Source organism: Pristiophorus japonicus, chromosome X, assembly GCF_044704955.1.
Source record: "Pristiophorus japonicus isolate sPriJap1 chromosome X, sPriJap1.hap1, whole genome shotgun sequence".
In the NCBI taxonomy this organism is placed as follows: Eukaryota; Metazoa; Chordata; class Chondrichthyes; family Pristiophoridae; genus Pristiophorus; species Pristiophorus japonicus.
The window spans coordinates 19,483,198-19,501,980 of NC_092010.1; the positions used below are offsets into that span (position 1 = coordinate 19,483,198).

General features: G+C 47.5%; 1 protein-coding gene across 1 annotated transcript in view; it reads right to left on the reverse strand.

The window, feature by feature from the left end:
• Positions 1 to 18,783, reverse strand: part of pou6f1 (POU class 6 homeobox 1) — a 177,542-nt gene that overhangs the window by 55,260 nt on the left and 103,499 nt on the right. Inside the window, exons 6-9 of the mRNA XM_070869435.1 lie at positions 17,423 to 17,595; positions 14,843 to 14,956; positions 12,133 to 12,351; positions 458 to 587 (exon numbers count right to left, since the gene is read on the reverse strand). Of these exons, the coding sequence (XP_070725536.1) occupies positions 458 to 587; positions 12,133 to 12,351; positions 14,843 to 14,956; positions 17,423 to 17,595 (636 nt within the window). The remainder of the gene's footprint in view (positions 1 to 457; positions 588 to 12,132; positions 12,352 to 14,842; positions 14,957 to 17,422; positions 17,596 to 18,783) is intronic.

The following is an 18,783-nucleotide window of genomic DNA, read 5'->3' on the forward strand; positions in this document are numbered from 1 at the left end:
TTTGTAGTCTCCTTTACTTAAGTTCAGGACACTAGTTTGAGACCTAGCTTTCTCACCCTCAAACTGAATTTGAAATTCTACCATGCTGTGATCACTCTTCCCAAGCGGATCCTTTACTATGAAATCATTAATTAATCCCGTCTCATTCCATATTACCAGACTTAAAATAGCCTGCTCCCTGGTTGGTTCCACAACGTATTGTTTTAAGAAACCATCCCGCATACACTCGATGAACTCTTCCTCAAGGTTACCTTTGCCAATTTGATTTGTCCAATCAATATGAAGATTAAAATCACCCATGATTATTGGCGTACCTTTCTTATCAGCTTCCATTATTTCTTGATTTATACTCTGTCCTAGTGAATAATAACTAGTGAAACACAGTAATTCATCAATTAAGCAACTGTGCACATTTAGTACCAGATAATATTTTTGACTGTTTTTGTCCAATACGTACTGCTGACCAGTTGTCCAACACTGGCAGTGGAAGGAGCGCTGGATGGTGTAGTGGGTTCAGTCGGTGCAGTGGTTGTGGTTGGTGTCACACTGGGTTGCGTAACAGCAGCCATTGTCTGGAACGTTTGCACCTTAAAGAAAAGGAGCGGAAATAAAGTTCAGGAATGCTTACTGTGATTTCCATTTAGAAGATATTGGCCCAGCACCAGTGATGCTTTGCTGAAATACCCATGGGTTGTCCCGAAGAAAATTGGATTTGACACCAGGGGGTGGAAATTCGGCACCGCCCATTTTGAGGCGTTAATCCAGGTGGAGCGGTAAGTAAAATGCCTTTAAAAAGTTTGTGCCACCCGCCAAGAAATTTGCTTCAATCGGACCAAAAGCTGAAGGGGGTACTAAATCAGCCGTTACACACCTGACCTGGGGGCGTGGGTGGGTGGGAATGCTACCGAAAATCTTCGCGCTAATTTTTGAAAACCATTGCACATGTTCCGAAGTCTGATTCACATCCCGGGAAAAGCCGAGTCTTAAAGGCACGGCAAGGTAAGTATGCGCATGCACAGCTCCACCTCCTCACTGACCTGAGAGCGGGAAAATGGAGAAGCAGGGAGGAAGGCAGAGAGCACACCGTTTCTCGGCCACGGTCCTTGAGGCCTTGCCTGAGACTGTTGTGAGGCCCAACAATGCATTACATCCTGGAGGGGAACGAAGGCCACCGCCAAGGGTCTTCAGGAGGCTGTGGAGGGAGATGGCCCAGCACGTCTCTGCCCACGGCACAGTGGCCAGGACAGCGACACAATGTCCCAAAAATTCAACGACCTCACTAGGGTCGTCAGGGTGAGTACCCTTTCCATTAACCTTGCAATGCGTTCATGTGAGCCTCACAGTCTTACACAATGTAAAGGCTTTACACTGCCCACCCCTTCTCCATGTATACCAGGCCTTGCTCCTCGTTGCTGGAGACACACTAAAAGCTCACCAGACATGCCCCGCCCATCCAAGTGTCTGTCACCTTCTAGCTCCTGATACCTACAACACCTTTTAACTCTCCATATGCTGTCACAGGCCTTCAGCCTCATACTTACTCGTAGCTCTTTGTCCCCAAACCCCACCGTTGACACATCCACTGTGCGCTGCCACGCAGGCTGAGATGTAGAGATTCACACCTCGGGACATTAGTAGCGAGTCATTTACTGCAGTCGCATGTGGCACACCAGTAGCTACAGACCCATTGACAACATCTTGTTTTGGTCATTGCAGGCCAAGCTCTCCCACAATAGACAAGAGCAGCGGCGGGCAGGAAGCCGGGAGCCATATCTCCAGGACCTCACCGAGGTGGAGGAACGAGTGTCTGCCCTCATGGACTCATGCCTGCAGAATGAGACCTGGTGGGGGCATTTGTACATATGTTGCTGATGATCATTAGGTTTTCTGGCGTTTGAAGGGGCAGTAGCTCCAGTGTTTATTATTTGCGGGTGTGGGGTTTTTGGGGTTGTTTGAGGGATGTTAATAAATAAAATGTTATTTTGACCGTCTCCTTCAGCCTCTGGTGTATGATTGTAGACACGTGACGGAGATGTGGCATTATCGTGGCACAATACGCGCTCATTATTAGCTGCATCCCTCAGCTTCCTCCATTTAAGCAAAACGATGCCTTATGAGCCACTGCTGAATAGCCCTGGTGCCTCTGTGGCTGCTGCTGGTCCTCGTCATCTTGCTGGACATTCGGGCCCTGCCAGGTTCCTGATCCTCTTCCTCCTCCTGAGGTGGGCCTGTGATCCCCACTGGCAAGACCTGGGCCCCCATGATGGCCAAGTTGTGCAGCATGCAGCACACCACAATGAATAGTGAGACCTGTTGAGGGAAGTATTGAAGGCTGCCTCCAGAGAGGTCCAGGCATCGGAATCACTGCTTCAGCAGCCCGATGATGTGGGTGGTGGTATGGCTCTCATTGTAGTGTTCCTCCGGTTCTGTGGTGGGGATGCAGAGGGGGGTCATTAGCCAGGTGGCCAGGCCGTATCCCTTGTCCCCGAGCAGCCAGCCTCGGCCTTCTCGTGGTAGCTGAAACAGTCTTGGCACAGTGCTCTCCCGCATTATGTCCGCTTCCACGATAGTTATCATTTACTGCGAGGATGCGCTGTGTGTGGTCGCACACCAGCTGCACATTTAGGGAGTGGTATCCCTTTCTGTTTCTGAATACCTCTGTATTCTGGAAAGGTGCTCGCAAAGCCACATGCGTGCAGTCAATTGCTCCTTGAACCCTCGGGAAGCCCGCTATCCTGGCAAAACGACATGCGTGCTAATTCTGTTTCTCCATGGTCATTGGAAGTTAATGAAGTCCATTCTGCGTGTGTCGAGAGCCTGTGACGTCGCGGATGCAGCGATGTGCTGCGAATTGTGAGACACTGTATATGTCCCCTGATACAGCCTGGAAGGAGCCGGAGGCATAGAAGGTGAGTGCCACCGTGACCTTCACTGCGATGGGCAGCGCAGTCCTGGTGCCGATGTGAAGCTGCATGTCTGCCTACAGGAAATAGCATATCTCTGTAACTACCTCCTTTCGGAAGCTCAGCCTTCTGACACACTGCTCTTCTGACAGGATAAGAACAACAAGGCATCGGGAGCAGATGGAATCCCCGCTGAGGCACTAAAGTATGGCGGAGAGGCACTATTGGCTTGAATGCATGACCTCATCTCTCTTACTTGGAAGGAGGAGTGCATGCCCGGAGATCTCAGAGATACCATAGTCATCACCATCTTTAAAAAAGGGGACAAGTCCGGCGGCGGCAACTACAGAGGAATCTCCCTGTTGTCGGCCACTGGGAAAGTCATCGCTAGAATTCTTCTCAACCGTCTTCTCCCTGTGGCTGAGGAGCTCCTCCTGGAGTCACAGTGCGGATTTCATCTGCTTCGGGGTACAACGGACATGATCTTCACTGCGCGATAACTGCAAGAGAAATGCAGGGAACAGCACCAACCCTTGTACATGGCCTTTGACCTCACAAAGGCCTTTGACACTATTAACCGTGAGGGACTATTGAGCGTCCTCCTCCATTTCGGCTGCCCCCAAAAGTTTGACGCCACCCTCCACCTGCTCCACGACGACATGCAAGCCGTGATCCTGACCAACGGATCCACCACAGACCCAATCCGCGTCCGGACCGGGGTCAAGCAGGGCTGCGTCATCGCCCCAACCCTCTTCTCAATCTTCCTTGCTGCAATATTCCATCTCACGCTCAACAAGCTTCCCGCTGGAGTGAAACGAAACTATAGAATCAGTGGGAACCTGTTCAACCTTCGTCACCTCCAGGCCCGATCCAAGACCGTCCCATCCTCTGTCGTCGAACTACAGTACACGGACGACGCTTGCGTCTGCGCACATTCAGAAGCTGAACTCCAAGCCATCATCAACATCTTCACCGAGGCGTCTGATACCATGGGTCTTACACTAAACATCCATAAGACAAAGGTCCTCCACCAACCTGACCCCACCACACAGCACTGCACCCTGGTCATCAAAATCCACGGCGCGGCCTTGGACAACGTGGACCGCTTTCCATACCTCGGGAGCCTACTATCAGCAAGGACAGACATCGACAACGAGGTCCAACACCGCCTCCAATGTGCCAGCGCAGCCTTCGGTCGCCTGAGGAAAAGAGTGTTCGATTTAGATGAGGGGATTAAATGTAGTATCTCCAAATTTGCGGATGACACTAAGTTGGGTGGCAGTGTGAGCTGCGAGGAGGATGCTGTGAGGCTGCAGAGCGACTTGGATAGGTTAGGTGAGTGGGCAAATGCATGGCAGATGAAGTATAATGTGGATAAATGTGAGGTTATCCACTTTGGTGGTAAAAACAGAGAGACAGACTATTATCTGAATGGTGACAGATTAGGAAAAGGGGAGGTGCAAAGAGACCTGGGTGTCATGGTACATCAGTCATTGAAGGTTGGCATGCAGGTGCAGCAGGCGGTTAAGAAAGCAAATGGCATGTTGGCCTTCATAGCAAGGGGATTTGAGTACAGGGGCAGGGAGGTGTTGCTACAGTTGTACAGGGCATTGGTGAGGCCACACCTGGAGTATTGTGTACAGTTTTGGTCTCCTAACCTGAGGAAGGACATTCTTGCTATTGAGGGAGTGCAGCGAAGGTTCACCAGACTGATTCCCGGGATGGCGGGACTGACCTATCAAGAAAGACTGGATCAACTGGGCTTGTATTCACTGGAGTTCAGAAGAATGAGAGGGGACCTCATAGAAACATTTAAAATTCTGACGGGGTTAGACAGGTTAGATGCAGGAAGAATGTTCCCAATGTTGGGGAAGTCCAGAACCAGAGGTCACAGTCTAAGGATAAGGGGTAAGCCATTTAGGACCGAGATGCGGAGGAACTTCTTCACCCAGAGAGTGGTGAACCTGTGGAATTCTCTACCACAGAAAGTTGTTGAGGCCAATTCACTAAATATATTCAAAAAGGAGTTAGATGAGGTCCTTACTACTAGGGGGATCAAGGGGTATGGCGAGAAAGCAGGAATGGGGTACTGAAGTTGAATGTTCAGCCATGAACTCATTGAATGGCGGTGCAGGCTAGAAGGGCCGAATGGCCTACTCCTGCACCTATTTTCTATGTTTCTATGTTTCTAAGATCATGCCCTCAAATCTGGCACCAAGCTTATGGTCTACAGGGCTGTAGTGATATCCGCTCTCCTGTATGGGTTAGAGACGTGGACCATATACAGTAGATACCTCAAATCGCTGGAGAAATACCACCAACGGTGTCTCCGCAAGATCCTGCAAATCCCCTGGGAGATCAGACGCACCAACGTCAGTGTTCTCGATCAGGCCAACAACGCCAGCATCGAAGCACTGACCACACTCGACCAGCTCCATTGGGCGGGCCACATTGTCCGCATGCCCCACACAAGATTCCCAAAGCAAGCGCTCGACTCGGAGCTCCTACACGGGAAATGATCCCCAGGTGGGCAGAGGAAACATTTCAAGGACACCCTCAAAGCCTCCTTGATAAAGTGCAACATCCCCACCAACATCTGGGAATCTCTGGCCAAAGACCGTCCTAAGTGGAGGAAGAGCATCCGGGAGGGCACTGAGCACCTCGAGTCTCGTCGCCGAGAGCATGCAGAAAACAAGCGCAGGCAGCAGAAGGAGCTTGCGGCAAACCAGACTCCCCATCCACCCTTTCCTTCAACGACTATCTGTCCCACCTGTGACAGAGACTGTAATTCTCATATTGGACTGTTCAGTCACCTGAGAACTCACTTTTAGAGTGGAAGCAAGTCTTCCTCGATTGCGAGGGACTGCCTATGACAATGATGGTGCTGCGTATTATGAGACACTGCACATGTCCCCTGATGCATAGAAGGAGAGTGCCACCGTGAGCTTCACTGTGACGGGCAGCGCAGTCCTGGTGTCGATGTGAGGCTGCAGGTCTTCCTGCAGGACATGGCATATCTCTGTAACTCATCATCATAGACAGTCCTTCGAAACGAGGATGACTTGCTTCCATGCTAAAAAAGGATAAGTTCACAGGTGTTCCAATGAAGGACCTAAAATTCCAGGTCCTGAACTACATCCTAAAGGGTGGAAGATGCCTGTGCGTGGATTTTTTTTAACGTGTGGTGACCGTTGCACACCAGCCACCACATGGGCTTGACAGAGCTAGGTCTTGGTCCAGTGGCAAGGATTACCCAAGACAACTGGAGACCTGCTCTGCTGCACGGACCTAATGCAGACACATATTGCAGTGTGGGCTGGCCCTTGCTGCCCCTGGGCCCCTGGCCCCAAAATCACGCCTCTCCTGGGCTCCGATCACGTCCCTCCACAGTCTCTCACCGCTCCTTCGCCCCGACCTCGCCGCTCCTACTGTACCTGCCCACGCTCCAATCACCGAGCTGGACCTTGATGACGTCACTCTTCGCTGCCATCGCAGCTCATGCTGCTCCCTGAAGTGGTATGCCTCCACGCTGCTCCCAGGCCGCTGCTCGCCGCTCCTTTTATGGCCCCGACCTGCCGCTGGTGTTCTCACGTAGGTGTAGGTCGGGGCCTCCACGCTGCTCCCAGGACGCAGCTCGCCGCTTCTATCTCCTTTCGGAAGCACAGCCTTCTGACACACTGCTCCTCGGACAGGTCCAGGTATGAGCACTGCCGCTGGTAAAGCCGTAGGAGTAAGGTCTCCTGCCTCGACATCTAGGGGCTCTCCTCCTCCGGATGCCGACATGGCCTTCTGTCTAGACGTTGCCTTACCAGAGCATGTAGAATGCGACGCTGGCGGCAGAGTAATGCACCCATTAAAGTTTTCAACTTCACTTGTTATCAAGCTGTACTGTTATGCCTGTCTGCCGCTGCAAACTGGGAGGCTCACCACCGTGCTGTGTGTGAACGTTGCACTGACTGTGACCTCCGAGGGAAGCACCTCCTCGTCCCTTCAACTAACCTCCAGTTAATGACTATGGAAGGTTGTACCGACTGTTTTTTCAGACGTGATATTTGGCGGTCGCTAAATGAGACGGTCGCATCTAATTTAGCGAGCAGGGCGCAAGCGTGGCTATTGCACCCGGACTGGCGTCATGATCGGACTGATAGTCAGCCAGACGCTAGCGTCTGGCGCCGCTGGTAAACCTCAACTAAGTTTACCGGTGGGGCGCTGTAAGCTGTGCGCCTGGTCGGTAAGCTGTTATGCTCGCATTAACGCCCCTCCTGGCTGCTGAGACGCTAGACAACCGAATTTCCACTCCCAGGTCTTTTCAACCACAGCCAGGAACATTTTAGCTTTCAACATGAGCTGACGTACATTAAACTTTGCGGAGATCTTTGAAGCATGTGGTTTCCATGCCTATACTATGCTGCATAAGGGCGAGAGTGAAAGAAAACTGCCATTGAAGCCTGTTATCCAACCCGACTGCCAAACTGACCAATAAGTTGATGAATTAGTAGATTTTGTTTAAACATATTTTTCTGTGGCCAACTTTGTAACACGCAGTTCCTGTCAGCAGGTGGCACTCTGTACTATACCATCCGACCATCTATGTGTGGAAATATCAGGTAGGTTATACACAACTGGTTAGTTCTTTCTGCAGGCAAACAGTACGCAACAAATACAAAGTGACAAAACTTGTATGAATGTCATGAACGAGCATTCAATGGTGTTTAACATAACCGACGTGCATGCAAATCATATTCAACTAAGTACAAATATAATTTTAAAACTGCACGAAAAAAATTCAGTGTTCCAACATTGTCCACTCCGGCCCTCACTCTTCAACTGTTCACTGAATAACTACATAGCCAAGGCAACCATCATCCAGACCTCATTATGTAACCATCCGAATATTTGAAATCTTGGGTTAGATGAGTTCATTTTATTAGAAAATAATTATTAGACACATATAGGCTGTGTTCCTGTGTCAATGACACAGAACAGCTCCTTTAAATTCCCACACCACCCCATAGCAACCAACAGAACAACTTGATTTGGAAAATATTGTGTGTCTCTGAGGGGAAGTAAGGGTATGTTTTATTAAGCACGTTGATGCTGGGTTTTGGTATTGTGGCCCAGACCATGGCAAAGGACCACCTGCTCATTGGACACTTGACAATGGGAAAGTCGCCAGTACATCAAAAGTAATCGGCAGCAAGAATTGCAAACCCATAAAGGACGTAAAGGAACAGAAAATTATTTTTTATAATCATATAAATAACTGCTGAAAAGAAGTAAAGTTTTAAAGGGAGAAGAACAAAGTACCACAAATCCACAATGGGAGGTAGAAACAAAATTATATTTAGTAACTGGGAATAAGAGGCTTTACGAAGGGAGTAACAAAGCTACTTGCATCTTAAGCAAATTTTGTAAAGTAGTAAGTAAGGCATGTTACAAATATTGCATTGGTGAGGCCTGTATCTTTCAGTATCAGCAAGGTGTTTGATATTTTTACTTCATCAGTCATGTGATATATTGCTTCAGTAAATTTTCTGTATTATAGTGATGGGTGAACCACTGTCCTGAGGCCGTGGTTAACATCAGAAATGCCACTCTTGATCTTAGATTACTAGTATAACAAAAATAATCTTTCTGCAGAAGTTTTGCATACAGCGTGTGTTACACCAAATGTGTATGTCACAGTCAGAGTGTCACAGATAATACGCATGTTGCATGGAAAATCATTGGGTTTAGTAGGAGTGGGGCTGTCGCCAAGGTGTTAGGAGAGCAGGAAAGTGGGGGAGGTATGAGCACTTGGTTGGAAAGCAGAAGAAGTGAATGGCAAGTGGCAGGAAGGCATGGGCATGGGTGATGGGAGTAGCAAATGGTGGTAGGAGTGGAAATGTGGCCTAGTTTGGGTGCTTGGGTGGCTGAAAGGAATAGGCAGGTGAGTGTAGTAAAAGGTGGTACAATAGCATGAGAAAGCATGGGTGCTCATGGTGAGGGGTGAGATGCATTAGGAGGGAAAGGGCGGGAAGGCATGGGCATATGGGAGATAGGAGGTGGTCAACATGAGAGGGAAAGGGTGAGGGAGTAGTCATGGGTGCTTAGTAGAAGGAAAAACTGAGGGGGGTGGAAGCTCTGAATGTTTGGGGTGCTTGGGGCAGGCGGTAGAAGGAAGAGGGAAAGGGTGAGGGGCAGGACGAGGAATGGGGAGCCTTAAATTCCCCTTCCAGTCCCAGATTTGGGGAACGCCCTATTATTTAAAGTATTTGCAACTTTGATAATACGAGCTTTACCAAAGTGGTGGGGAAGTTCTTATGGGAACCCATGGGGGTAGCTCAAAAGCCCATTGCTAGCTCGAATAGGGAAGTGGCTTTTGAAATGAGAGTGGAGGTGCTAAATAGCCCGTTATTTAAAGGGCAAATGTGTGAAGAAAAATGGAGAAGCTATTAAGATGCCTAGCCTGCTTAAAGTTCTAAATATATAAAGGAGCATCGGCAGGAACTGGCAGAGAGTGGGCAGCTGCAGGCCCAAGGAGTGAACAAAGAGGGCCACAAATAGAAGGTCAGGGCTCGCAGAAGGGTAGACTGACGTAGGGCAGCAGGGGTGACAGCTGGCTGCAGACCTCAGGAGGGGGCGAAGATGAGACACTGCAGGATGTTGGTTAAGAAAAAATGTAACATTTAAAAAAATAAATCTGAGGTAAAATTAAATGAATTATAGTGAAATACATTCCGCTTTTTTCACACAAAGGAGTTGTGGTGAAGGGAGCTGGGAGGGAAAGGTAGAAAGGATAGCAGCACCACCTAATGGCTGGAGAACTGAAAGTAGAACGATAAAGCAGGCATTATGGCGTCACCTGTTAAAACTAAGATAAGCAGACGATACTAGGTGTCATAAAGCAGGACAAATTGTGTCACAGGAAGTAAGTGTGACAACAGGAAGAGTGTGCAATTCCCAGAATTCAAATATATTATGAGTAGATCGACTGTGGCATTGTTCGCAGTGAGTTGAAGGATTCACTATTTTTTTTAACAATAGGGGTGTTTATGCTATGTAACATCAGGGTCATTGGTTTACAATGACTGAATAAATCAAATTCTGCTTTTATTAAATGGTATTCTGGAATTTGTACTGGTGCTTTGGGGATTGATTCTGTCCATTCTGTAACATTTTCCTTTATCAATGTATTTAATGATTATCCTGATGATGATTTACCATTTATAAAGCTGAGAATATACAGGAAGCTGGGATGCAAGATGCACCAGTTGGCGGTAGCTATCTAGTATTTAGTACTATTTTGAAGAGGGCTTGTGGTTGAGTTACAATTGTGTGTAGTTCTGTGCTTCAGTAGCTCTGGGTAATAGTCCTTGGATTTGACAGAATTGAGGTGGGGGAGACTGAAATTTGACAAGTATTGCAGTGGGACTTTGATCTGGGATCACTGTGAAGGTGGAACCTGGGATTTGGCAGAACTGGGGATGTAATGTGAAATCTGTCTCACTGCAAGATTCCTGGTTCCTATTCGAAGTGAGGAGAGGCTCAGGGCATCGTTCTGATGGCACGGTGTGTGCGTGTGGCAGGGGGGAGTTCCAAATCTGGCAGCATTGATTTGTGACTTTATAAAGGGTCATTGAATTGGTGTTTTGAGATTGGTTCGTGAATGTGTATCTCCTTTCTGCCTCCCCTTCTCTGCTCTTCTCTCAGCTATATCAACAAAACACAGGCGATAACTAGAGTTTATAAAATTCAACTCATTTGCTTTTAAATTTGGGGGAAAATTCAAATTTAGATGAGGAAAAATTTCCTGAGAATAAATGGACAGCTCTTTCAAAGAGCCAGCACAGGCACGACAGGCCAAATGGCTTCCTTCTGCGCTGTGGGATTCTATGATTCATCTGTATGTTTTTTTTTTAAAACTGTTCATCAAGATGATGAGGGATTTTAGTGCTGGAGAATGGAACTCAGGTACCAAATGTTAGCAGCACTTCCACATCAGGTATAGCACATCTAGATGCAAAGTAAAGCTCCCTCTACTCTGCCCAAACACTGTGTCCAAACCCAACCTCCGAAGAACATTTTTAATTTTTTGACACCAACCGTCCTTCGGCCTGCCTGTGTGACGTTGCCAATTAGTGCCGAATTAGGGGCACTTTAGTCCTGTGGGCCATGCCCACTGGGAACTGGATTGAGACTGCCCAAATTAATTTCACATAGGACTCTTACATCCAGCAGATAAGAGTAAAACTTCTTTCGGATTGACGATAGGTCCTATGATTCATACGTTGTAGTAGAGATATTGGAGCGTTTACTTCAAAGCATGTTGCAGGCAAATGGCATACCCTGTATACATACATTGTACAAAAGATACTGCAAATAAAGTGGTTGAGTACAACACTTGCGCCACCAGGAAAGGAAACTGGGATTGCAAGTGAGAAACTGAATTGTACAGCACCCTTCAAAGTGGAATAAACAAGGTATTTAACAACTTTATCTGCAGTATTCTATTTGTATAACTTTATGTGGTATAGTTAAAAAATTCCAAAGAAGCATCTGTGTTAGGAACTTACGACTGGGAGATTGGTCTGACGTTTGTGTTTATTCTTCTTGTAGTGTGGAATAGTGTGTAATGGCAATTCCAAAATTGCTCAGGGTTCTTGTCATTCTTGTGGTGTCATTGGTTACTTTGGTCATTGACCAGGATGCGGGGGTGGGAGATGCACACGTACTGGTATTTGGGATATAGTTTTGGTGGGGAGGCTTGTTTGATTTTGGTGGCATTTGAAAATCGTGTAACTGTTACGCTGGCCCATCTGTGTAGCTCCAATGAGCGAGAGCAGTTTTTCTTTGTATGGTTATTCTAGAATGCTAAGAGGCAGCGATGTCTGGTGCTTGTTTATGGTGAGAGGTGATGCAGCCGCTTTATTTTTGAAATGCAGACGGCTTGCAGAAATGTCGTTTCTGTTGGGATCTCTTGCATCGCCCACTCAATATGTAATAAATGCATTTTTAAAATAAAAGCACACATGCATTGGAAACAGCTAATAACTTAAGTACACTTCACAAAAGGAATGGTATATACAGTATAGTAATTGATATCCAGTTTGAACAGAATATTTGCTTGAGCATAAATGCAAGTCGTCCTTTATGTATTTTGCAAAGTTTTCTGAAATTGCAATTTCAACAGATGGTGCTCCCATTAAACAGATTCTACTGTATTTAAAACAAACCTAAGAGGTATTACCTGCTGCGTTGTCTTTACAGGTGAGAGAGGAACTCCTTGTCGGTTCAGAACTGGCACAAACTGGTTGCTGATCACAGTTGCAATCACCTGACCTTGGGAGTTCAGCAGCATCTGTGGTGTAACAGCTTGTACTTGTAGGCTTTGTGCTGGGACTGCTGTCACTGGATTGGTTGTGGTTATTGTCGCTTGGTTCATGACTAAAGGAAGGGTACCTATGACCTGTATTGGAGAATGACAATATCAGTGATGGGATACAGAGAAAGACAAGAATGACCACAGTTGCCAAAATCAGAACACTGCCACACTGAGATTTTATGAGCGTAGTGAATTAGGATACCTTATTTGGACATATCATTTAGATACTTCCATCAGTCTATTTTTGAACAATGAGCTGAATAGAATGAGGTCACTAATTTCTACATTTTGGTTGCTTGGTATTTGGGGGAGGGTAGGGGGAGTATGTTACGTTTCTTTACATGGTTGTCTTATGCTGAAAGCAATGTGTTTTTTTAAGGCTGCTCCTGGGTGATGGTTTGACTGTCGGACATGAGTTGCAGCTAAGTGAGCTTCCATTGATATCCATAGTTTTATTTGGTAAATAAAGGTTGTTATGCTGGTCTTAACTTTATCAGGCTATAGAATGAGTGCAGCAAAATCAAAAATAAGCCTATTAGTAGCAACACTACTGTGCACAATCACTTAAATGATACCTCTGTGCCAGCATTTTAACCACCAGCATGATTTTAAAATCAAGTGAGGTATTCCCCCTTCTGTAATCAGGAGGAATCAGCAACAGAAATAAAGCTCTCACACCATACAGACTTTGCCTGTTTCAGCACATCAGGTAAACACCAAAGAGCCAGCAATGTCCTGCAGTATTATTGAGAAGCCAGGAGGAGCACTTCTGGCATCACAAAATATAACCCAGACATTTTTCTGGGCCGTTTTTAGAGCAGCCAGCAGCTGTCCCTTTAAGGACTGCTGGTTAGGCCGATAAATGCCAGGTCACATGGGTGGAGGTCACGTGGGCACACTCCATCCATGTGTCCCTTAAAATTGCAATTGGGGTCCTAACTACGTCATAGGACCCGATTTGCATAAGCAAGAGGCCCACCGCCTGAAACAAATGGGTTCTCCAGCTGCTCATAGAAAGGTCCCTTTAAAAATGGCAGTGGCTAGAATGGCAGTGTTAACAAGACAGTAAGTATACCGACCCAATTTTGAGGCTGTTAACGCTGATTTGGCCGGATGACAATTGACCCCAAAGTATCTATTGTTCCTGTTGCAGAGGTTCAGAGTTAATGAGACTTTCTGCAAGAGGATGCAGAGACTATTCAGCTCCGACTACAGAAATGTTGCACCAAATGGCTCCTTGCTCCCTCCAGACTGGGGTGGGGTACCAGGAAGGGCTTTTGCACATGAAGGCTAACTTCCCAATTGGCCACTCCTGGCTCGGTGCGCCACTCACAGGTAGCACTGGTTGGGAGATTGCAGGCCAGCCGAGTATAATTGAAGGGTGATGATGAATTTGTTTCCATCCCATATTTGTGTGCTGGGTGATCTGGAAAGATGGACAAGCAGACATAGAATTTTACAAACATAGAAACATTAATAAATGAACTGGGAATAGCTGTCAGGTTGGGGATCCAGCTTCAAAGAGTGAGTCACTGTGCCAAGGTAGAAGTCGCATTTTGCACATCTAGAGGGAGAATGGGCAGATCTGCAGACAATTTAAAGTTATCAGATGATAAAACCAGTGATGAACTCCTCCCTCATCACCACTCACAATAAACCTGTACTTGCGACTTTTTGCGATAGTAGTACATACAGTGATTAAACGTTAAGATATTGGGGGCGAAATTTCCCTCCGCCCCAATGGGGCGCACCTTCCGTTTTTTTAAATGTTCTGTCTGCCCCAATGCATGGGGCGGACAATCCGGGGAAATTCAGCTCTTTGGGGTTTTTTTTGCAACGGTGTGGGTGTGGGGTCGTCAGCAGGGCGGAAGTGCGGGCAGGTCAGAACGGCCGTCGCTCCGAGTCATCAGCGTCGCGCTGATGACGTCACAACGTCCCTCCCCTTCAGTTAAAGGGGCGGGCCACTGCGAACTCTGCAGCTACTTTAGTGGCAAACACTGGGCCACTAGGGAGGGTTTCGGCCGGGCCAGTGGCCCGGTACCCAAGAGGGAGTGCCGGTGTGCCTATTGACGGCCCGGCCGAATCTGTGACCACCATTGTCGGGCCGACTTGGCAGTCAACCGTCAATTAAAATAAAATGGCAGCCGCGGAAAGCGGCCTTCCCATTAAGGGCGGACGCACCGCCCAGCCACAAGAAGCTTGCTGCCGGGGAAAGCTGTCGGGGGCACTGAGCGGCGGCCAATCTGCTCCTGCGGTGAAATTTCCCATGTGGGACGGTAAGGGATCACTGCCGGTCGGTAAGGGGTCGGCGCATGCCCGACGGGGCGGGAAGACGGCCGGGGCAGTCCGGTACAACGCTTCAAAAATAAAGGAGGGCAATTTTCAAAATGGCGGCCCCTCCTCGCCGACCGAGCGGTGAGTCCTTACCGACCCGTGGCCGCCTCTTTGAGGCAGTCACGGCTCTTATAGAAAGGGGCAATTTCAGCCCCCATATGTTCAACTTTTCTACGCAACAAAGAAATGTTTATAATCATGCAAACAAATTTCATAAGCTTCAGATCTGGAGCAGACCTACCTGTCCTTGTGCATTAGTTATGATCTGACTCGTAATTCCCTGGAAGCTGGGCACAGCATTTGCAATAACTGGAGTAGCAGTCAAAGAGCCCACAAGTGACGTTTGACTACTGAGCTATCGGGGGAGGGAAAAAACACAGTTGTCTTAATGTGAAAAACAGTGATAATGTAATCAGTAGAATCAAAATACACAGGGTAAGCACAACATTTTGTAGCAATGGAACAGTTGGGGAAAAATTGATCACATCAAGCTGTATGCCTCATGAGTATGCCCCAGACAACGAGCATTAACTTTTATAATTCTATGCCGATAGTTCCATACCATCAGCACATTAATGGAACAGTAACCCTTTCTAAAAGGAAGGACATTACCTCCAGGTGAACTAACAGCAAATGGATGTAGTCAATGTGCCTTGTGTCCTTGGAAAGCCACAAATCGCAAAAAATTGGAACTATGTAACCAATTGCTGAATGGGGTAGTGGCTGGCTCTACTGGTGTCTCCTGACAGTTGCTGGAAAGAACCGATGATTTTTAAGTTTAGTCTATTCAATCCCAATAGTGCCATCTGGATTTTGCTTCTTAGCTGGTTGCAGGAGATGGCACAGATTACTGATTGTGTCCCTGGTGAGGCATAGCCTCCAAAAACACTGTTCCTCACTGAGGTCCAGATAGCTGACACATATACGATACTCATGCTACACAGGGCAATAGTGGGTCTTAATGGTTTTCCTCCTATGCCTTTGTATCTTTTTGGTTGTCCTTTTCTACTGTTACAGCTCCTCATCTTCCAATGTATCCTGCAATATAGGACTTGATTGTAAGACTTCTCTTTGCATTCGCTCCTTGAACTCTGTTTTAACTCCAATTTGGGAAAATTAACATGATGCTCGAATGAGATCATTCCTGAGCAAAATTCCCTTTATCGACAAGGCTTTAATAAGCAAAAAAAAATTGATTGGTGTCGGGTCTATGATGTAGCATGAGCAACAATTAAAGCACAAGCAACTTCAAGGGTAGAAGTGACTGACTGAGTTACTAGCAATAATGTACACAATTGCCAACCAGTAATATTCACTTTCCAGCAGCTTATTTCATTCCATCAGTCAGTTTGTGCTTTGCATGTAGAATGTAAGAACATTTGGAGGTAAGTTTTCTTTGAAGGGAGTCAAGGGTTATGGGGAGCGGGCAGGGAAGTGGAGCTGAGTCCATGGTCAGATCAGCCATGATCTTATTGAATGGCGGAGCAGGCTCGAGGGGCCGTATGGCCTACCCCTGCTCTATTTCTTATGTTCTTATGATTTTTCAGATGCTTACCTAATTCCCCCTCCCCTTTTATTTTCTGTGTTTAAGAATCTATGAGCTAGTTATGCCATCCTAGTTACAATAAGGGACTATTATAAATAGTTCCCTTCCGGCTCAGGAAGTCACAAAATTGCTTCTTTGCGAAAGCTGGCAATGTGTTGTCTCCTTGTATTCCTCTTATGATTCTAAACACCGTCGTTGGTAGTTTTGTTCCAGTCAATTTCAGAACAGTATTTTAGCAGAGTATCAGCTAAGTTCTCTGCTATGATCAGTCAGGAAGCACTGACAAAGGTTAGTTATGGAAACAGATTTGTAGATATATAATTGCCACCCAATACTGAAGATACCTGGGGACCGAAATTGAGCCCCGCCCCAAACGGGGCACACCGACCGTTTTTTAAAGGTTTTCTCCGCTCCAATCATGGGGTGGAGATACCAGAGAAATTCACCTTGATTTGTTTTTTTGAGTCGGGGCAAATGTCGTGGCGGCTGTGGGGCAGAAGTGCCCTTGCAGCGGAACGGCCGCCCCGACCAGTCATCAGCTGATGATGTCAGCGCGGCGCGGACATGCCTGCGTCACGCTGACGCGTCACAACGTCCCTCCCCTTCAGTTAAAGGGGGGAGCCGCTGTGAGCTCTGCAAGACGTTCAAGTTAGGTCCACTGGGCCACCAGGGAGGGTTTCGGCCGGGCCAGTGGCCTGGCACCCAAGAGGGGGTGTCAGGCTGCCTGTTGGCGGCCCGGCCGAACCCGGGGGGCATAATTGTCGGGCCGACAAAAAAAAAGATGGTGACCGCAGCAGCGCGACCTCCCCTTTAAGGGCGGACGCGCCACCCACCAACAGACAGCTCCCTGCTGGGGAAAGACATCAGTGGCGGCGGCGGTGCTTCTCCCGCGGGCCAATTCCGCACGGGGCAATTTCACACATGGGTCAGAAAGGGGGTCGCCACTGGTCAGTAAGGCACTTATGAAGGGGGGCAATTTTGGCCCCCCTGAACTTAAGCCAAAGTCTCAGCCACAAAACAGTCAAAATATAATTTAAAAAAAAATGAATTACAAATATTTTTGAAAGTATAAACATAAAAAGCAGCAAGATATAAATCAAGCTCTTTAAAAATACTATTTTAACGTGCAAAAGTGATTAAATAATCAAGACAAAAATCTGAATGATCAGAATTCATAATAAGGCAACTATCACTATTATACACTGCAGTGAAAAATATTGTTTTATGATTCCTCTCCACATATAACAAGAGGCAGTATACACTGGAGTAACTCACTATTGTGGGGTTTAAAGTCAAGCCTTGTGCTGTGTGGATGGAAGTGATCTGGGTTTGTGGTTCTGGCTGTTTCAGAGGTACAGCAGTTGTAGGAAGGGACTGTAGAGTGGGCTGAGGTTGTAAGGCCTGTTGAAGCTGTGCAGGCTGTAGTGCGGTATTCAACAATGATGCAGCTGCAAGAGAATTGGGAATAAAAATCTATTGTTCAGAATCAGACACAAATTTTTAAAATCCAGAATTGTACTGTTATGGATAAGAGAAGCTTCTCACTCTTGGATTCACCTCAACCTCAGCCAATAATACATGTTGTCTATTGCTTCCTTATTAGCAGACATTGGGGCTGAAATTGCCCCTTTCCTTAAGGCCCGTTACTACCGACTTTTCGTGGAATGGCCGCTGCTAGACCAATTACCCTTCCGAGGTTCCCCGGTGATGCCCCGATCCCCTCCCTACTGCTCCGCTGCTGCCGATCCGTGGTAAGTGCATCATTACCGTGCGCACCGCCGAACTAACCCCCCCCCAACGACAACATTCCCTTCTGAAAATCTTAGGCCCGCCCGGCGGTGCCAGAACCTGTTTTTTCCCGGTGGTCCAGTGAGGCTGTGGCCTTCTGCAACGGCGGTACGGCTTCCCTAAAAGGGGAGGGCGCACTGTCGCTGCGGCCATGTTTTTTTTGTCGGCCGACTGCTATGTCGGGCCGACAATTATGCCCCCGGGTTTGGCCGGGCCGCCAACAGGCAGCCTGGCACCCCCTCTTGGGTGGCCCGGCCAAAACCCCTCCCTGGTGGCCCAGTGGGCCGAAGTTTTAAAATAACGACGTCGCTCCCCTTTAAGTGAAGGGGCGAGCCGTGGTGACGTGGCGCCGTGACTACGTCATCGCGGCGGTTACTCTGCACACCGCCCCCAACTTCCGCCCCTCAGGTGTTGCCACCACCGCGTATCCGGCCCTCTCCTGTAGTCACCGCCCCCATTAAGACCGACTTCTGGATCCGAATAAAAAAAAAACAAAGAGCGGAATGTCGCTCAAGAGGCGACCTAAACCACAGCTGCGGTAAAAACCATTGAAACGGGATTGGGCGGGGGGATATTTCGGCCCCATTATATTACATACTCAATTTACTATAATTGGTACAGCTTCAAATGACAGTATGGTAGAGAGGTTTATCATTCAGTATCACTCTGCCATGTGATCCAGATTTGGTCTCTTTGACGAGTTACAAATTATTTCAAAATGCTTACGGTTAGGTGAGCAGCTCACCATAAACGTCAAGAAAAGGCCAGAGAGTGACTCTGAACTGGATCTCTGAGCTGAAATGATGCCAGACATTAAACGAGAGGCCAAGAGTCAGAGGGCAAAATGT